General features: G+C 40.7%; 2 protein-coding genes across 2 annotated transcripts in view; both read left to right on the forward strand.

Annotated features, from left to right (window-relative positions):
• malrd1 (MAM and LDL receptor class A domain containing 1) overlaps positions 1 to 3,871 on the forward strand; it is a gene marked incomplete at its 5' end in the record, with an annotated part of 35,565 nt that extends 31,694 nt beyond the window's left edge. The window contains 5 exon segments of the mRNA XM_034148049.1: positions 1,045 to 1,136; positions 1,230 to 1,326; positions 2,264 to 2,318; positions 3,441 to 3,554; positions 3,644 to 3,871. Coding sequence (XP_034003940.1) covers positions 1,045 to 1,136; positions 1,230 to 1,326; positions 2,264 to 2,318; positions 3,441 to 3,554; positions 3,644 to 3,718 — 433 coding nt within the window.
• Positions 3,872 to 14,404: 10,533 nt separating this feature from the next.
• plxdc2 (plexin domain containing 2) overlaps positions 14,405 to 21,157 on the forward strand; it is a 95,703-nt gene continuing 88,950 nt past the window's right edge. Inside the window, exon 1 of the mRNA XM_034148052.1 lies at positions 14,405 to 14,805. Coding sequence (XP_034003943.1) covers positions 14,706 to 14,805 — 100 coding nt within the window. The 5' untranslated portion in view covers positions 14,405 to 14,705. The remainder of the gene's footprint in view (positions 14,806 to 21,157) is intronic.

Here is a 21,157-nt window from a genome sequence, read left to right on the forward strand (position 1 = left end):
AATGTCGCAGAGACGCAGAGCAGATGTGGAGACTGGGAGTAGATTGTAGGAGAACAGGACGTTGTTTCTGTCCCAGAGATGTTGTTACGTGCTTTATGCCAAGATGTTTGTTTTAATGTGAGAGAAAACGTGTTTGTAAAAGCAATTTATTTATATTTGTATTGTATTTATTGACTTAATTTCCAAACAGCTAATTTTTTTCCTGCTTTTATTGCTTTACCATCTTCATAAGGTCGAGGCCAGATGTATATATTTTTTTAATTTTAATTCAACAAATCCAATGATTGATATCACTAGTTCCTTGTTCCTCCTTAGCAACGGTCTGTTCTCCTTAGCAACAGTCTATTATCCTTGGCAACAGTCTGTTATCCTTAGCAACTGTCTGTTATCCTTAGCAACAGTATGTTCTCCTTGGCAACAGTCTGTTATCCTTAGCAACAGTCTGTTCTCCTTAGCAACAGTATGTTCTCCTTAGCAACAGTCTGTTATCCTTGGCAACAGTATGTTCTCCTTGGCAACAGTCTGTTATCCTTAGCAACAGTATGTTCTCCTTAGCAACAGTCTGTTATTCTTAGCAACAGTATGTTCTCCTTGGCAACAGTCTGTTATCCTTGGCAACAGTCTGTTATCCTTAGCAACAGTATGTTCTCCTTAGCAACAGTCTGTTATTCTTAGCAATGGTCTGTTATCAAAAAATAGCATACTGTATCGAATCCTGTATTCAGCCTTATAATTAAAAATGGTGAAATATCTACACTTGTAGAGCTTCTGCAAACCTAATTATGGAACAAACTTGACCAAACCTACTTAATATAGCGATAAGAGGTACTTTATTGATAACAATTTGGGATTTTTTGCTTTGTAGCAGCATAAAAAACAACAAAACAAAACAAGGCATTGCACATAAGTAGAAATTAAAGAGTATAAACAATACTAGAATTGAAACATATGTGATACACTACGTCTGCTTAATTTATTCATAGAATCATTGTCATGTTGTCTCACCATCACACCTTCCTCTCTTTTCCTTCCTCCTGTTGTCAGGTGTTTTCCAGGCTGGACAGGAAACCGCTGCCATGTGAAGGAGAAACCGGTGTTATCTACCGTGACTCCTGAACCAGAGGACACCCAGCTGGGTAATAAAGACCAGGAAGCTCCGCTCTATAAAGCTGTCTCTGGATTTATCTACTGGCTGCCCTGTTAATGAAATATCTCTCCGTCTTGTTTAGTCTCTGTTTATGTTGGCATCGGCATCGGGCTGCTGCTGCTCGTCGCTGGATTCTCCGTCTGCACGCTGGTTTACCTCAAGAAAAGATGCTGCCTAACGTGAGTTCTTTACAGAGAAGAGTACACACATCCTTTACTCAAGTAGTAGTACTGATACTCGTGTTTAAAAATAGTAAAAGTAGAAGTACTGACTAAACTTCTTTACTCAAGTCAAAGTAAAGAGGCTTTGAAATGTACTTCAGTAGAAAGTACCCATAACTAGCAGCTGTTTTAAAGAGTACCTGACCTCCCTTTATATTAATAGAACAATAATGTCATTGTTAGCTAATGAATGTTTCCATGCTGAACAACGGCAACATGACAACGTTTCCATTGGTCCCTCTTCTTTAGAGAAGACCAGGAAATGATGGATACACGGATCGTGTTCAAATCAATAGGCACGCAATGACTCTAAATAATAATGATCACGCCACCAAACACACATTCAAACTAAAGGAACCAGCTGTTTGGGAAATGTGAGAAGTAGAAAGTACAGGTATTTGGGTTCAACATGTAAGAAGTAGAAAGTACAGGTATTTGTGTTCAACATGTAAGAAGTAGAAAGTACAGGTATTTGAGTTCAACATGTAAGAAGTAGAAAGTACAGGTATTTGTGTTCAACATGTAAGAAGTAGAAAGTACAGGTATTTGTGTTCAAAGTGTAAGAAGTAGAAAGTACAGGTATTTGTGTTCAACATGTAAGAAGTAGAAAGTACAGGTATTTGTGTTCAACATGTAAGAAGTAGAAAGTACAGGTATTTGTGTTCAACATGTAAGAAGTAGAAAGTACAGGTATTTGGGTTCAAAATGTAAGAAGTCAAAGTAAAAAGTCATCAGAAAAATAAGTAGTGGAGTAAAGTACTGATACCAGAAAAATGTACTTAAGTACAGTAACAAAGTATTTGTACTCCACTACTTCCCACCTCTGGTTCTTGATAGCATAATATCATGTTACTGGTGGTGATGCTGTCGATGATACGTCTTATTTTCTCCACAGAAAGCCAAAGAACTACGGCGTGATGGATAACGAAAGCTGTGATTGGAGAGCAGAGGTCAGAGAATCGTCCAATCAGTCATCAGCACATTCAGTCCTGACAACATGAGGTTTTTCTCTGCTTCACAAAATCTAATTTCTCCACCCAGCGCCCCGCACAAATTCAATAAGAGGCTGTAACAGTGCAGGAGGTCACGAGCCGTTCTGCTGGAGCACATCTCTGATTTAGAGTTATTGATTTCTGGGGATTTTGGTGTTTCTGTGTGTGATTTACACCGTTTACACACTGTAGTGCACAACGAGCAGGACCTCCAGACATCCAACACAGCTCAATGATGCACACTGGGACACAAAGGGGACTTCAAGGCGTGTATACGTTTCAAATACATTTTGAAAACACAGAAACACATCACTGCAAAGTCTAATAAGTGATGCATCTGCAAAAACTACATTATTTAAGGTGCATTAAACATAACACAACAACACTTCTGCTTTCAATGAACCTTCCTTAACACACTGACACGTTAGTCCATATTAGCTAGGAGATTATTTCACACGATACAATTGACAATTAACCAATAAAACTACGATAACAATGCGAAATAAATCTCATATCTGCTCTCCTGCTTCTTAATGACACTTACACATATATTATACCTCGGTGTCACTACTCGTATACATCTTTTCACCACTTTAGCTCACTTGAAAACATAGAAACATCTTTGCCAAGTGGCTGCATATCAACTCGGTCTATTATGTGCTGCATCTGCAAAAATGACATTCTTTAAGGTGCATTCAACATCAAATATAAAAATAATATGCTTGCAATAAACCTGCTAAACACACTAACAGATGATATTCAGCACACATACACACTTCTACACTACTTCTATACATCTTTTTACCACTTTAGCTCACCTGAAAACACAGAAACACATCACTGCAAAGTGTTTGCTGTCTGCTAGCAACAAATAGCAGACATCTCGAAGGTCCAAATTGACCAATCAGCATCGTGTATTCACCTAAGCTGTGTAAACAATGTGTTATTATGCCACCTCTGGAAGATTATGAAATACTTAACGAAGGTCAGATGTGAAACTAAGGAGGCCTTACCAGTCTGCTTGCATATTATGACTTCTTGCATGTCAGGCTTATGTGTCACTAACTGTGTTTCCCTCAGCTCTCGTGCCATGATAGATCCAGTTGTTGTCCAGGAGTTAATATCCCCAGCAGAAGGGACATTCGGGGGCTTTCCATCAGCGTTTACCCCTGGAGGAAGGAGGTGGAGGTGGAGGTAAAGTGTTCTGCTCCACCTTTTAGGACTTATATTACTCTTCTGTGCAGAAAACGGTGACATGATGTGTTTCTGATTGTGTCTCATAGCAGGGTTCCTCTAAGCTGTCCTTCGCCAACCCGCTGTACGATCACCCTCCTGAGGGCAAGAGCTCTAAAGCATAACAACAAAAGGACTTTATAAGACACTGCAGAGGATCCGGGTCCATTGAGTTTATCTTGAACCTGCTGAAGAAGAATGTGAATCCTGCTGCATTGCTTTTGCTGATTTACAACACAATTATTCATTAATAGTGTGAAAGAGTGTGAAAATAAAAATGTCTGCACACTAATGTATGACTGTTGTGTTTAAATTGTGTCCAATATCAATTCATTTAGTCTAAAAACAGGTGAGTTGTGATTTTCTGCAGGACTTTAGAGGATAAAACCTGTTTGTGAATTAGCATATTTCACAAAACGACCACAACACTGGTGTTTGTGCAGAAAGTAGACAAATACAAACCTAGCAGGATGCAAGTTAATAAAGGCCTTAGAAACAAATACAAACCCCATGTTGTGCACTTTATCAACATGTGGCTCTAATTTGCAGGATGTATTGTGAGTGCACGGTAATAAAAGGTTTTCTAAAGTGAACACATCCAGTTCCCTGAGCAGAAAGACTCCACTGAACACACACAGCTTCTAAAGTGAGTCCCGACTTCATTAGCAATCCTTTTTAATCCCTGTAAGTGCAAATAAAAGACTTTGCCCCTGCTTTACTTGCAAATTAATATCCATTGCCAGGCAGCTGAACTAACTCTGAGACTCTGTATCAACCGGCGCTGAGCAGATGGCTCGTAAAAAGCTCAGTTAAACCGGTCCGTTATAAATTTGACATGCTCTGGAGGTTTTCCGCTATGTCTCATCGGAGCCGCCATAAATGACCTTCTCTTGTCTGACAGTTTACAGGCTGATTTACAAGAGCAGGCCATGTTCTGTGTAGTTAAATATGTCAAAAAAGGAACATATATATGAAGATAGACAACCAGTTAGCTTAGCATAGAGAGCAAGGCTAGCTTTTTCCACTTGTTTTTTAGTATCTATGCTTAACAACTAGTAGCCAGTTAGCTTAGCATAGAGAGCCAGGCTAGCTTTTTCCCCTTGTTTCAGTATGGTGAACAGCTAGCAGCCAGTTAGCTTAGCATAGAGAGCCAGGCTAGCTCTTTTTACTTGTTTCCAGTATGCTAAACAGTAAGCAGATAGTTAGCTTAGCATAAAGAACCAGACTATAGCTCTTTTCACCTGTTTTCAGTATCTATGCTAAACAGTTAACAGATAGTTAGCTTAGCATAGAGAGCCACAGCTCTTTCCCCCTGTTTTCAGTATCTATGCTAAGCAATGAGCAGATAGTTAGCTTAGCATATATAGCCAGGCTAGCTCTTTTCACTTGTTTTCAGTATCAATGCTAAACAGCAAGCAACTAATTAGCTTAGCATATAGAGCCTCGCTAGCTCTTTCCACCTGTTTTCATTATTTATGGGGAACAAATAGCAGCCAGTTAGCTTAGCATATATAGCCAGGCTAGCTTTTTTCACCTGTTTTCAGTATGCTAAACGGTTAGCAGATAGTTGTGTTATAGTCACGACATTTAATCTATTGATTCGTGTTCACCAACACGATTTTCCCATTTTTTTCGTGTCACACAGAACGATTTTAAAAGCAATGTATTTCTATTGGTAGTATGTTTCGTGCCTGCACCACGTCTTTTTGTCCGGTCCGGTCTTGGCAGACCGGAAGCTGTGTGGTTCATAAAAACATGTTCTTACTCAATATCAAGCCACAATTATTGTTTTTATTTTAAATCGTATAATGTCTGACTTGTTTTGCCGTCCGCGAGGAAAATAAATGGGGCTCAGAGCCTCAAAATATTGAAATCTGTATTTTTTTAATATTTTGTTCCTTCTAATTTGTTATTATTTGGTGCAGGCACGAAACATACTACCAATAGAAATACATTGCATTTAAAATCGTTCTGTGTGACACGAAAAAAATGGGGAAATCGTATTGGTGAACACGAATCAATAGATTAAATGTCGTGACTATAACACGAAATGCCGTGAGACTGGGTTGTTTCATAACAACTGGCTGCCAGCTGTTTAGCATAGATTCAGAAAACAAGGGGAAGCAGCTAGCCTGGATCTGTCCCAAGTCAAAAAGAAAAGCTATCATCAGTTGATATTTAATTCTAGGCAGAAAGTGAAAAATCCATTATGCAATCTCGTCTAAAATCCTATTAGGCATTATAATTATATCCAGTGTTGCATAAAGATTGTCTCCACTGAATTATTTCATGTTGTTGCTCCTTATTGGATTTTCAGGACATTTGAGAACCTGATGCTTCACCATTGCATTGTGGTAATAAACTCACATATCACACTGATATCTTCCACTGCATTAAATACATTTAGATTAAACCAATAAAAACCTGTGGAGCGTGGGATTAGCATTTCAAGCCCTACTGATTAGCCCAAAATGTTTAATACTATCATTCTTTCACTGCTTTATTCGTCCATGTATCCATCTTTATAATCTAATATTTATAAAATACCTGCAGGGCAGCTACAAATACTGAGACATTTGTTATCAACTAAGCCCGAATAAGAAGAATTTTGACTTTTGTGTCTTTCCAATTTATAATACTGATGTCAGGTATTTCAGTTTGCGTGTGATTGAGGGCTCTGAAGGCGCTGCACTTAGTCACATCAAAACACTCCCGTTGCTTCATATCGGTTCAACTTTGAGTCATGAATCTTTAATATTCAGGTGGTGGACGAACACCTTCTCCATGTGTCATTTCAGTTTACTCTGGTTCTCCATCACCGTGGAGCTCTGCTGAGTCTGGAGGTGGGTCCTGGGTTCTCCATCACCGTGGAGCTCTGCTGAGTCTGGAGGTGGGTCCTGGGTCACAGATTTATCAAACACAAGATCAATGGCAGCCTTTTAGCTGCTCCATTGTTTAAAGTTTGAGCCCTCACTTCATTTCTTTCAACGCCTTTTCCTCTGACATGCTAAGCCTAGACTCTTTCTGCCCTACAAACCCACATGAAGCAGAACAACTACACACACATATCCACAGCCACTCAAAGCTGAAGTTACATTAATTTGAAGACTGTTTTTGTACGTATTGGTTTTATCACCATTTGGTTAAACGCATGTTATTTTTTCAGCTTTAGCGCTAGCCGAATAAAAAAAAAGAAGAATGTTATTGTTTTTATTAAATGTGTAATAACTCTGTAGTGTCTCTTATAGCGTGGATATAGTTGCTTTGACAAACTCTCAAAATCAGCTGTGCTATGTGTGACGGCCCCTAGGCCTAGACTCAAGTCCCTGGTTAGCCACTCCCCCAATCAGGAGAGATGGCTGACACCTGATTTAGGTTGACAGCTCAGCTACAAGTATGGGTGCCTGAGCAGTCAGTCTATGGGTGTTTCTCAATGTCGAGGAAGGCTGCTCAAGGGCCACTATTTCAAGTATACTACGTCATCGAGTGGCGCCGAATGCTGGGCATTTAACATGCATTTAAACAGTCCTTCGGTGCCACTCGATGACGTAGTATACTTGAAATAGTGGCTCTGCAGCAGGTATACTCGACATTGAGAAACGGCCAGTCTCTCTCTCTCCTCTTGAGTTGCTTGGCTCGACTGGATCTTGGTTTTGTCTTTGCTTTATATACTGATACATGTTCACACACCCACACACTACTGATTAACTGACTTCATAATTAAAGGTGGGGTAAATTTGAGAAACCGGCTCGAGATACACTTTTTGTTATATTCCATGGAATGCTCTTAACATCCCGATAGCAATGAATATCTGAAGTGCTTTGACAACAAATCCATAAAAAAGTATCATCAGTGGAAGCTGTAGTACTGTAAAAAGCACGACCAATCATCTGAGCCGGCCCGGCTAAAGTAACTGGATGGCCTACCTGCCTGTCAGCCTTCCATGGGTGTTTCTCAATCTCGAGTAAAGCTGCTTCAGAGCCACTATTTCAAGCATACTACGTCATCGAGTGGCGCCGTAGTACTGTTCCAATGTCCAGCATACTTGGAAATCTACCGAGCCCGGCGTACCTCGTTTGGAGAAATTTCGAGGCTGCACATGTGTAGACTCCACGGTCTTAAAATCCCCACAATGCTTTGCGCACGGACCAATTTAGGCCCCGCCTTACAAAAATGTAAGGCGGGGCCTCTCATATGACGCACACCTGCACACTTGCTAGCCTGTTCCACTCTTTGTTTTCCGAATGCCAGGAAGTATTCTTGCCTCGCTTCTGAAGCAAGACGCTCGGAAGACATGTGCTACCAAGCAAGCGTACTCGACATTGAGAAACACCCCATCTGTGCACAAACTTATCTCGTGCCCTCATTGGTCATGTGCGCGTTCGTGTGTGTTGGAGGAGGGGCTCTGTAAGGAAGTGGAAGATTTTTTCCGGCTTTCTAGCGCACTCGAGCTGGTTTCTCCAAAATTACCTACCCCACCTTTAACTTAGTTTCTTTAAATAAATATACTTGAATTGGACATGAATGATGTGTGGTCTCCTTCTTTTGTCCGTCCTTGAGCCAGGGCGTGACATATACTTTATAAGCTAGCTATCCTTATCTATCTTACTTAGCTTAAGTTAGCTATTATTCCACAAACTAACTAACTAACGGTTTAACTAGCTATTTGAATTACAGCTCTAAACATCGCTGTACATTCCCAATTATGCATTAACTAATCCCATATTGGTAATCTCTCAATGGTTAAAAGGTAGGAATATGTTTTTATTTTATCATTATAATTTTTTTATTCCCTTTCTTGAATTTGTATTTTAATGTATTTGTTATCCCTGACGAATATTACGCTATTGTGGAATTGTCTTTTATTGACAGATTATTATTATTATTTCAATACTATTTTACTCCTTTGTAAACAGAAAAAGTGGAAAGCATGTTAAATACAAATATGTATACATATTTTTATACATATTTGTATTTTTGTATTCGGGATTGTGGGAAACAGTATTTCGATCTCTCTGTCTGTACCTATATACAGTCTATGGTCTGTACACACAAACTGAAAGTTGACTTTGACTTGATGTTGTTAGCTTTTCGTGACCTGTGTTCCTAATCAAATGGGTAGAGGGTGAAGATAAAGGCTCTCTCTCTCTCCGAAACAGCAGCTCAGCGTTTTCCCAGCCTCTGCATCAATGTGTGTTTGTCTCAACCCTGTGACATCTGATCTGACTAAACTACAATCAACGGCTGACACGAAAAAACCCTCTTCTCCACTAACAGGCCACACAATGCCCGCCTGCTGAATGTGACTGTGAATGTGCATCAGTGTGTTTTGTCCCCAGCTGAAATGTTTTCTGGTGGCTTCATTATTGGAGCTGTTGAATGGTGAGCCGGAGAGCTATAGTCATATGAAGCCAGCCTTTTGTCCGTGTGTTGTTGTTGTTTGTAAAAAGGCAGCGTTAGTCAGCTTTTCTCACAGGAGCTATTGTTGGTTAATCACTGAGTCCATCTAAAGGTCACTGAAAGGATCCTGTAGCAATCACAGACTCCTCCTGGCAGAATAACAGCTGATTTCCAGAGGTGGGAAGAAGTGGAGAACAAATACTTTGTTACTGTACTTAAGTACATGTTTCTGGTATCAGTACTTTACTCCACTACTTATTACTTTGACTTCTTACATGTTGAACACAAATACCTGTACTTTCTACTTCTTACATGTTGAACACAAATACCTGTACTTTCTACTTCTTACATGTTGAACCCAAATACCTGTACTTTCTACTTCTTACATGTTGAACCCAAATACCTGTACTTTCTACTTCTTACATGTTGAACTCAAATACCTGTACTTTCTACTTCTTACATGTTGAACACAAATACCTGTACTTTCTACTTCTTACATGTTGAACCCAAATACCTGTACTTTCTACTTCTTACATTTTGAACCCAAATACCTGTACTTTCTACTTCTTACATGTTGAACCCAAATACCTGTACTTTCTACTTCTTACATGTTGAACACAAATACCTGTACTTTCTACTTCTTACATGTTGAACCCAAATACCTGTACTTTCTACTTCTTACATGTTGAACCCAAATACCTGTACTTTCTACTTCTTACATTTTGAACACAAATACCTGTACTTTCTACTTCTTACATGTTGAACCCAAATACCTGTACTTTCTACTTCTTACATGTTGAACACAAATACCTGTACTTTCTACTTCTTACATGTTGAACCCAAATACCTGTACTTTCTACTTCTTACATGTTGAACACAAATACCTGTACTTTCTACTTCTTACATGTTGAACACAAATACCTGTACTTTCTACTTCTTACATGTTGAACACAAATACCTGTACTTTCTACTTCTTACATGTTGAACCCAAATACCTGTACTTTCTACTTCTCACATGTTGAACACAAATACCTGTACTTTCTACTTCTCACATGTTGAACACAAATACCTGTACTTTCTACTTCTCACATGTTGAACACAAATACCTGTACTTTCTACTTCTTACATTTTGAACACAAATACCTGTACTTTCTACTTCTTACATGTTGAACCCAAATACCTGTACTTTCTACTTCTTACATGTTGAACCCAAATACCTGTACTTTCTACTTCTCACATGTTGAACACAAATACCTGTACTTTCTACTTCTTACATGTTGAACTCAAATACCTGTACTTTCTACTTCTTACATGTTGAACCCAAATACCTGTACTTTCTACTTCTCACATGTTGAACACAAATACCTGTACTTTCTACTTCTTACATGTTGAACCCAAATACCTGTACTTTCTACTTCTTACATGTTGAACCCAAATACCTGTACTTTCTACTTCTCACATGTTGAACCCAAATACCTGTACTTTCTACTTCTTACATGTTGAACACAAATACCTGTACTTTCTACTTCTCACATTTCCCAAACAGGCTGGTTCCTTTAGTTTGAATGTGTGTTTGGTGGCGTGATCATTATTATTTAGAGTCATTGCGTGCCTATTGATTTGAACACGATCCGTGTATCCATCATTTCCTGGTCTTCTCTAAAGAAGAGGGACCAATGAAAACGTTGTCATGTTGCCGTTGTTCAGCATGGAAACATTCATTAGCTAACAATGACATTATTGTTCTATTAATATAAAGGGAGGTCAGGTACTCTTTAAAACAGCTGCTAGTTATGGGTACTTTTTACTGAAGTACATTTCAAAGCCTCTGTACTTCTACTTGAGTAAAGGATGTGTGTACTTTAACATCTCTGCTGATTTCTTTGTTTACACGCTCTCCCATCCTGAGTCTTCACAGCACTTCCACAGTTTACCCTCCTGCAGCTGTGACATGCAGCCAGGTCAAGGTGAAGTTCCCCTTCCCTCTAATGATAGAAGTGGTCTTCCTGCTCTCCGGCTGAGTGTCTGTTTCTTCTCTTTGTATTCAGTGACAGTGAATGGCGATCTGCCCAGGGGCTCGACCGGTCTTTAGAAAAACGCTGCAGTTCTGGGAAAGTAGTCCTCATTGAGCTGGATTTCTTGTCTCATATGCATCCTGTTTTGTACATTAAATAGAAGAAATCGTAATGGGTGTTTTATGCATTGTGTATAACCAATTTCCATAAGAGCAGAAGATAAATTGATTGATTTCTGAGCACGAAGAAACCAAATTCAGACGTCAGGATTTACTCAGAAGCTTCTTTTTACCACGTCTGAGCCATAAAATCTAAATAATATGACAATGGGAAACTGGGTAGTCTAACATGCATGGTGGAAGAGGTATTATGGGATGTAGGAGTGCAGTTGTAGAGGAAGTAGTGGAGACATCATGCTGTTCAGTGTCCTGCTAACATAGAAGAGTATTAGCGTGGTTTAGAGTCCCAAATGCTTTCCATTTGAACATGTTGAGTTTAAAATGACACACAAAGGCTCTGGAGAAGATCCTAAACAGAACATGTGACTTCCCTGAAATCACAAACAGGTTATTCCATACCAAGATCACAGAAATGGATGCAGTGGTTAGAATACTGAAGGTCATCTTGGCTAACAGCTTTTTATATATAAATGACTCCAGAGGGATGACTCTGTAAATGTTGGTGCTTGTTACAGCTGCAGCTCTAGGAAGGGTTTGTAGAATGAGGTGTAAGGAGAGTTTAGAGAAAGATGTGTGAAAGAGTAGCGTCTCTCCCCCTGGTTGGGGAACAAGGTGATTAGAGCAGCAGTCTGGGATGATTGAAGTGCTTAGAAAGCGTTGCAGAGAGGGGGAAATAAAGAGCGTAAATGCATTGGAGTGAATGGAAGATGCTCTCCTAGCCTCCGGACTAAACCCCTTTTCATTCTAACACTTGACACTTGATTTAAAGTCCGTCTCCTTTTTACGAGGGAAACCCATCACTGAGCTGTGTGTTTTATATCCGGTGGGATTGTGTCTGTTTGCTATATGAATGTTTGATATACGTCCCTTTTGACTGCGTGTGTTGAGTTATGGGAGAATATGGATGTGACACTATCATGGCGCTCTCAGCAGATATTCTTTCGGTCTTATGATGTTGGAAATGGGGGATATTATTTTGTAGGGAAGTGAAAGAAGAAGCAGGCAGTTTCTAAGTTACAAACTCTGAGACAGTAAGAGCCTGAAATGTGCATTTTTACAGTTCATGTTAACGGTGTTCTACATAAGTCGATGTCAGTGGGATATGCTGATCCCTATAGGGCCAAAAAAACACAATTGTATTAATCAAACTGTTAAGATATGTTGAGGGGGTGTGGAGCGTAAACAGGAAGCATTGTTAAAGCTTTAAGCTGTTCAAAATGAACACAAACAACCATCACTGCATCAACGTGATCTGAGGGAAAGAAACGTGAGGATTCTTGCTAAGTTTTAACATTATCTATATTTGTTTGACATGATTTCTAAGTTAAGTCTCTTAATTATGTGCTCTGCTTAATTTTTAAGTCCTAAGGTGGAAAGATGGATTCTTTTCACAAACAATTTATTATTTTAATCATTATTACTTTTTGCAATCTCTTGTGAGCTATTCAGATAGTGAACGTTAGCTAATTACCTTCCAAACAGTATCAGTCATTGAATGCTAATATTAGCCCAACGTGTCCACCCTGTCAGCAAGCCTTCCTGACAGGGTGGAGGTGCAAATAGTTTGCCATCATTTCATTATTATCCAAATACTTTTTCCATGAACTGAAATATATTGTTGAGAAAGGGACTAGCTTTCTGAAAATGTACATTTTATAATCACTATGTAATTACAATGTATTAAATCTCTGAATGTTGTCCAGGACAGGGAGGATACATGTAGCTGTTTGCATGCTTGCAGGTCATTTATAAAAAGTGTGGGGGCTTGACCAACATCCACTTCTAACAGCAGAACGTACTTAATACAATGAATATGAAGTTTAATGGAAAATCTCAGATTTTGTTTTTGGAAATGGGGAAGTCTCAAATGCACCGGATGGTGATATTGACTCAAACATTGAGTGATATTTATTTTGTCCAGAAACAGATGAAGAGCTGCATTCATTTGAGTGGACAGTGAAGATAATCACGAGAAATGGTCATTACTAAGTGATTTCTATCTATTGATCTGTTTTCATTTGGGCTCCTGTGTTTGGATTTGGATGATTTTTATTATCTATTGAATCCATTGAGTGCAAAACATGTAGGAATGTGCAGCAGGAGCTTCCTCTCCGTGTGCTTTGGTGAGTTTCCATGTCTTGTGGTGCAGCAGTGAGTCTTAATTGGATCGAGCATGTGGTGCACGTTATCCCTCCTGAGTACAATGAGCACAAACTAAGCAATGAGGGGGGGAATAAATAAATGCTCCCTCACACGTGAGAGCTTTCTCTATTTTCAATCTGCTGAGGAAGCAAACAACGGATGAAGAGAAACAGAAGTTTAATTGGACGTTTTAATATCATCCCATCATCAACCTAGAATGCTTTAGTCTCTATTCAGGATGTTCCGTATCTTATGACTAACTTACGTGACTTTGAATGCATCGCAGGGTCTTTCTGCTGCAGGAAACTACTGATACTAATGTCATTGATTTTCACCTTACACATCTTTCCTGATTTGTCTCTCAGGATATTGATAGGAAAGGACCCCAGACACGTCGACATACAGCGGGATGAGATACCATACATTTATCTGCCTATATATTACTTTTTAGCGATGGAAATACCAAATGTAAAACATGAGATATGTCCTGAGTTGGTGTAACGGCATGGCTGTACTGTGGTCTGTGTTTGGCTAAAGGAAATGGTAATAACCTACTTTTCTACATGTTGAATTTCAAGAAAGGGTAAAAAATAAACAGTGTTAAATGTGAATGTTTTATAGTTTACGGTTAGGGTTATTAACTTCCACCTGAAGAGGGCGCCCTCACAGTTCAATCACCTGTCAGAGAAGGTGAAAAGACAGTAAGAGAAAGCCCCAAAATAAGACACACAATCTGACTAGAAACTGCTTAACATTGCATTGTAACTGAAGCAGCTCCACATCAACCAAATAGTGCAGAAAATATAATGAAATATATATAATACCTGCAGGATAAACCTCTACTGTCTGCGGAATAAGATGCATTTTGCATTACTTCAGCATATTCACATGCATACAAGTAACACATCTAAAGAAAAATACAACATTCATTTCATAAAATAATGTACAATTCGCAATTTCTCATCATTACAGATGATATCCCTGAGGAAGAAGAAGAAACACACTGATCATCAAACAGAAGGAGAAGCCATTGGCTGCGAGGAGCTGGTGACGGAACACACACACACACACACACACACACACACACACACACTCACACACACTCCGCACCTCCTGCCTGTGTGATGTAGCAGCGGATCGTAGCTGGAGGATTTAAAGCTTCTAACTTTTTCTTCTTCGGTTTTTTTTGGTTTGTTTTTGGAGCTGGAGACGTTTTGACTCTCTCCAGGAGCGCAGCGTGGCGCACGGTGGGACAAAAACACGGTTCTGTTCCGAGAGAGAGAGAGAGATAGAGAGAGCGAGAGAGAGAGAGAGAGAGAGAGACCGGAGGATTGTACGGGGATCTGTGCAGAGAAACACCGGGAAGCAGGAGGACATGTCGGCTGTGAGGACGCTGCAGCTGCTGCTGGTCGGACTGGTTTTACTGGTGCAGTTTGTGGTGGGAACCGGAGCCGAGACTGGAGCCAACAACAAAGGTAAGAAGCGACACAAACAACATGTGAGAGGAGAGACTCACTGCACGAACACCTCTTTTTCTTGTTATCAAATGAGGTCCCGTTTTCATGTGCAAAGAAAAAGAGCTGTTTTCAAGAACTAGCTTCCTTTTTTCTGAGACTTTGTTTTATTCTTAGTATCATCCCCCCCCCCCCCCATGTTTGAGCTAATTACCAGTGAGGCATTCAGTGCAGGTGTTGGTGTTGTATGAGATGTGCAGGTGTGAGATCAGAGTGGTGCAGGAGACAGGTTCAGGTGTGTGTTTCTGAGATGTTCCTCTAGAATCTGGAGGGTTAGGAGTCCAGTGTGTTTGCAGGAAAACCTCTGACACAAGAGGAGCGTGCGTGAGGCGTGCGTGAGGGTTTCATACTGCTGTGTAGCTGAATGTTGATCATATTTAAATGTCTAGAAAAGAAGGATGTTCCTCTTTCAGTGTCTCATTTTTAGGAACAAAACAGAAAGACATATTAACTTCCTTTCTTCTGGCCATCATGTTTTCACTACTTGCTTGAGCTAATTGTCTTTTCTTTTTGACATCTTTGCCCATGCAGTCCCCCCAGGCTCTGTTACCTTCTACAGTAAAGCAATCAGTGCAGGTGTGGGAGTCTTTGTGTGTGTTGTGTGAGCGGTGCATGGTGCCTGGTGCATGGTGCATGGTGCATGGTACATGGTGCATGGTGCCTGGTGCCTGTGCAGCAGTCCTGCAGAAGAGAAGTTACATGTATGCTTTATCTTCTGTAAAAAGAGATGAAGTGTGTCTCTGTGTGTCAAAGCAATATGAGAATCCATATGTGTTGTTGCTATAAGACAGTCAATACTGGAGGAACACTATTTCCACTGTAAAGCCTCTACACACACACACACAATTTACAGGCAGTGTCAGCAGCAGAGCATTTCTCTAACCACTATCTGATACGTGATGAAAATCCACTGCCAGCAATAAAAGCTCCGGGAAACGTGTGTGTGTGTGTGTGTGTGTGTGTGTGTGTGTGTGTGTGTGTGTGTGTGTGTGTGTGTGTGTGTGTGTGTGTGTGTGTGTGTGTGTGTGTGTGTGTGTGTGTGTGTGTGTGTGTGTGTGTGTGTGTGTGTGTGTGTGTGTGTGTGTGTGGACCACAGTTACTGGAATGTACGGCTCTGTTTGGAGGAGACGCTATCAGCCGCGTGTGACCGCTCACACACACTTTACTTTCCGTCGTATTTATGTATTCAATCAATCTGCTGCTCACAGTGTGTGTGTTTCTCTGTGGGAGAACCGTCTGAGTGTAGGCTGATTTTAGAGGCTGCACTTTGAGAGAAACTCCTGGAAACACAACAGTTTCCTCTCTGAGTGGCCAGGACTCTTTCAGTAAGTAGGACAGTATTTTTAGAGATCTGGGCGAGGAGCTTCCCTCGTCGTAGACTGACCTGAGCTGTGCTGCTGTAGGGAGGGTGTATTCATAGAGTGCAGGTTGAAGTCACACACTGATGATGCAGAGATGTGGTAATGGTGGCATGTTTTTAGTGAAATGTACGGTGGCCAACAGGTGCTAACGACCCAGAACATCTTCAATTAGGAGAAACACTTTGAGCTTCCGGAAGGATGCAGATATAAAAACTGTACACATGTTCCTGTTCCTGTTCCTCTTCCTGTACACATGAAGAAACATCTTCAGCAACTTGACAACACGTGCAGCCTTTAGAGAACATTCAGCAGCTTGAGGAAACATGCGCAGCGTTTACTAAAAGCTGCAGAAACGATGCCGTTGTGTTTTGAGCTTCTTGCAGCGTTTGGTTTCTGCAGCTTTTAGTAAACGCTGCGCATGTTTCCTCAAGTTGCTGAATGTTCTCTAAATGCTGCACGTGTTGTCAAGTTGCTGAAGATGTTTCTGCATGTGGAACATTTGTGTTTTTATATCTGCATCGTTTCTGAAGCTGCAGCGTGTTTCTCCTGATGGAAATGTTCTGGGATGTTGTAGCGTGTTTGCACATCTGGATGAAATTACACGACTTCCTGAGAGGTGTGTGTGTGTGTGTGTGTGTGTGTGTGTGTGTGTGTGTGTGTGTGTGTGTGTGTGTGTGTGTGTGTGTGTGTGTGTGTGTGTGTGTTGTGTGTGTGTGTGTGTGTGTGTGTGTGTGTGTGTGTGTGTGTGTGTGTGTGTGTGTGTGTGTGTGTTTTTAAAGCTTTGGATTAGTTGGTTTAAACACCTGGATTCCTCGTTAGCCGACTAACCCTTCCTTGGTTCACAGTCCTTCTTGTGTTCCCTCGTTGCAGCTCCACAGGTTTCTCTGGAGCTCATGGCGTTTATTTAATTGCATTTTCAATTAGCACAGAATAGAATAGAGATAAAGTCGCTGTATGGAGAGATGAGGACACCGTTTATAACCCTCCTTTGTTTACTTCTGGTACATAGTGACATCACTATACTCGCGCTCCAGCACATTGTACGCGATTGGCTAAGGGGGCGGGACATCTCTATCCGGTTGACCAATCACAACAGAGCCGTCCAGCTAACCAATCAGAGCAGACTGGGCTCTGGTTTCAGACAGAGGGTGAAAAGAGGTGCTGCAGCACAGGCAGTATGAGACACTACATACTGATATACACCTGAACTTCAGCAGGAGAGGACTCTTTAAAGTAGAGACACTACATACTGATATACACCTGAACTTCAGCAGGAGAGGACTCTTTAAAGTAGAGACACTACATACTGATATACACCTGAACATCAGCAGGAGAGGACTCTTTAAAGTAGAGACACTACATACTGATATACACCTGAACATCAGCAGGAGAGGACTCTTTAAAGTAGAGACACTACATACTGATATACACCTGCACATCAGCAGGAGAGGACTCTTTAAAGTAGAGACACTACATACTGATATACACCTGAACATCAGCAGGAGAGGACTCTTTAAAGTAGAGACACTACATACTGATATACACCTGAACATCAGCAGGAGAGGACTCTTTAAAGTAGAGACACTACATACTGATATACACCTGAACATCAGCAGGAGAGGACTCTTTAAAGTAGAGACACTACATACTGATATACACCTGAACATCAGCAGGAGAGGACTCTTTAAAGTAGAGACACTACATACTGATATACACCTGAACATCAGCAGGAGAGGACTCTTTAAAGTAGAGACACTACATACTGATATACACCTGAACATCAGCAGGAGAGGACTCTTTAAAGTAGAGACACTACTGATATATGTGATAAAAGACACACATGTACCCTTAGTGTCCACACACAGTTGTTTTTAGACTGCATTGTATTTAAAAACCTCTTTATCCAGTCTCTACAAAGCGCTGTTATTTCTATAAGATTCGCACATATTTCTGAAGTGATGCATTCATTTCCCACCAAGCGATTTGATATGAAACCTTCTCATGCTAAATGCTCCAGTGTCTCCCCCCCCCCCCCCCCCCTCTCTTTGTGCTTCAGGATGATCATCTGTCTGCAGAATGGGAGGTCCGTTAGAGTTGGGATTGAATCTGCCCCCTCCTCCCCAAACTCTCCCTCTTTCTGACATTGCACATTTCAGAGCAGACTCTTTATTGCTCCTCTGAATGAACTGCTGAAAGGACCTGCTGTGAATGGATGAAGACGGGGGGTGGGGTGGTATTAGAGAAAAAGGAGGGGTTTGTGGGTTTCCCTGCATGAAGCCACAGTGGGTTTCAACCTGTTTGGAGACAGACATCCACACCAACAACCAACATACTTACAAAATAACCTATTGTAGCATAAAACAGTCAAAGTCCAGTTTATTGTCAACCTTTCAGTTTGTGTGTGCAGAGAGATCAAAATACCGTTTCCCACAATCCCGAAAACAGTCACTTCAATATGACATATAGAAATGTACATTAGTGCAAGACTGTCCATAGCAGCGTAAAATGTACAATGTAATGTAATGTAATTATATTTAATGGCAAGTCTCTCAATTTGGCCACGAGTTCAGTTACTAGGTAGATTTGGTAGATTTGGCACCATTGCAGACCCTAACCCTAAATCCTATTTTCTGGGACAGTAATAGTGAATTTGGACAATTTCCCACGACACACTGGTTTAAAATCACTGGGTCATGCCTTTTACCACTTAGACAGGGAGGCAGATTCTCCCCCCCCCCCATCCCCCCCATCCCAGCATGCAACAGGGATCTTTCATTAGTCACGCCCCTCCCCTCCTCTTTCACTTTGGGAAGAAGTAGAACCTCTGAGAGTTCAATGGGCTCAGACACAAAAGAGCCAAGAGGCCGATAGTTAATGAAACTCAGAGCAGCTAATCTCCTCTTCAGCTCCCAGAAACTCCTACTAATAATCTCTGCTTTAAAGAGTCCTCTCCTGCTGATGTTCAGGTGTATATCAGTGTGTAGTGTCTCTACTTTAAAGAGTCCTCTCCTGCTGATGTTCAGGTGTATATCAGTATGTAGTGTCTCTACTTTAAAGAGTCCTCTCCTGCTGATGTTCAGGTGTATATCAGTATGTAGTGTCTCTACTTTAAAGAGTCCTCTCCTGCTGATGTTCAGGTGTATATCAGTATGTAGTGTCTCTACTTTAAAGAGTCCTCTCCTGCTGATGTTCAGGTGTATATCAGTATGTAGTGTCTCTACTTTAAAGAGTCCTCTCCTGCTGATGTTCAGGTGTATATCAGTATGTAGTGTCTCTACTTTAAAGAGTCCTCTCCTGCTGATGTTCAGGTGTATATCAGTATGTAGTGTCTCTACTTTAAAGAGTCCTCTCCTGCTGATGTTCAGGTGTATATCAGTATGTAGTGTCTCTACTTTAAAGAGTGCTCTCCTGCTGATGTCCAGGTGTGTATCAGTATGTAGTGTCTCTACTTTAAAGAGTCCTCTCCTGCTGATGTTTGATTCACCTGTACGATCTTTGTTGTCTTTTCTGAACGCGGTATGGGTAGACAAAACGTCTTTACCCCGGGAACGATATATGCATTTCTTCTTTAAATCACAGCAGATATTAGAGGAGTTTAACCGATGTATCAGATGATCCTGCCTCACTGCTGCATGGATTTAAAAGTATACGCACGGGACCTTAGGGACGCAGAGTGTGAGAAAGAAAAACCTCACACCTAGTTGCACATATAGACGAAGGCATGTAGCAGCATGTCTTAAACCGTGTGAGTGACACTGGCTTTCGTCGGACAAAGACAAGCCTCATATCCTGCTGTTCTCAGGATATGAGGCTTCAGGATATGTAGCTATAGGATATGTAGCTATAGGATATGTAGCTATAGGATATGTAGCTATAGGATATGTAGCTTCAGGATATGTAGCTTCAGGATATGTAGCTATAGGATATGTAGCTTCAGGATATGTAGCTATAGGATATGTAGCTTCAGGATATGTAGCTATAGGATATGTAGCTTCAGGATATGTAGCTTCAGGATATGTAGCTTCAGGATATGTAGCTTCAGGATATGTAGCTTCAGGATAGCTTCAGGATATGTAGCTTCAGGATATGTAGCTTCAGGATAGCTTCAGGATATGTAGCTTCAGGATATGTAGCTTCAGGATATGTAGCTTCAGGATATGTAGCTATAGGATATGTAGCTTCAGGATATGTAGCTTCAGGATATGTAGCTTCAGGATATGTAGCTTCAGGATATGTAGCTTCAGGCTATGTAGCTTCAGGATCTGTAGCTTCAGGATATGTAGCTTCAGGATAGCTTCAGGATATGTAGCTATAGGATATGTAGCTTCAGGATATGTAGCTTCAGGATAGCTTCAGGATATGTAGCTTCAGGATATGTAGCTTCAGGATATGTAGCTATAGGATATGTAGCTTCAGGATATGTAGCTTCAGGATATGTAGCTTCAGGATATGTAGCTTCAGGATATGTAGCTTCAGGCTATGTAGCTTCAGGATATGTAGCTTCAGGATATGTAGCTTCAGGATAGCTTCAGGATATGTAGCTATAGGATATGTAGCTTCAGGATATGTAGCTATAGGATATGTAGCTATAGGATATGTAGCTTCAGGATATGTAGCTATAGGCTATGTAGCTTCAGGATATGTAGCTTCAGGATATGTAGCTATAGGATATGTAGCTATAGGTAGACCCTCCAGAAAAACGTGATTATGCGATCGCATAATTTACCGCATAATCAGCAAAATGGCGCAGATTTTTAAAAGGGCGCATATTTATTAAAAGGTCGCATAATCCCCGCATTTTTCCACACAAAATTGAGGGGAAAAAAAGTTAACGTGAAGTAGTGATGTCATCAGCTCGCGCAGGTAAACAACACCGTAGAGTGAATGTGTGGAACTCACACGAGAGAGAAAACAACAAGATCAGCGCCATATAGATTATTATATACTATTAT

The sequence above is a fragment of the Trematomus bernacchii genome, unplaced genomic scaffold (genome assembly GCF_902827165.1).
Source record: "Trematomus bernacchii unplaced genomic scaffold, fTreBer1.1, whole genome shotgun sequence".
NCBI lineage: Eukaryota > Metazoa > Chordata > Actinopteri > Perciformes > Nototheniidae > Trematomus > Trematomus bernacchii.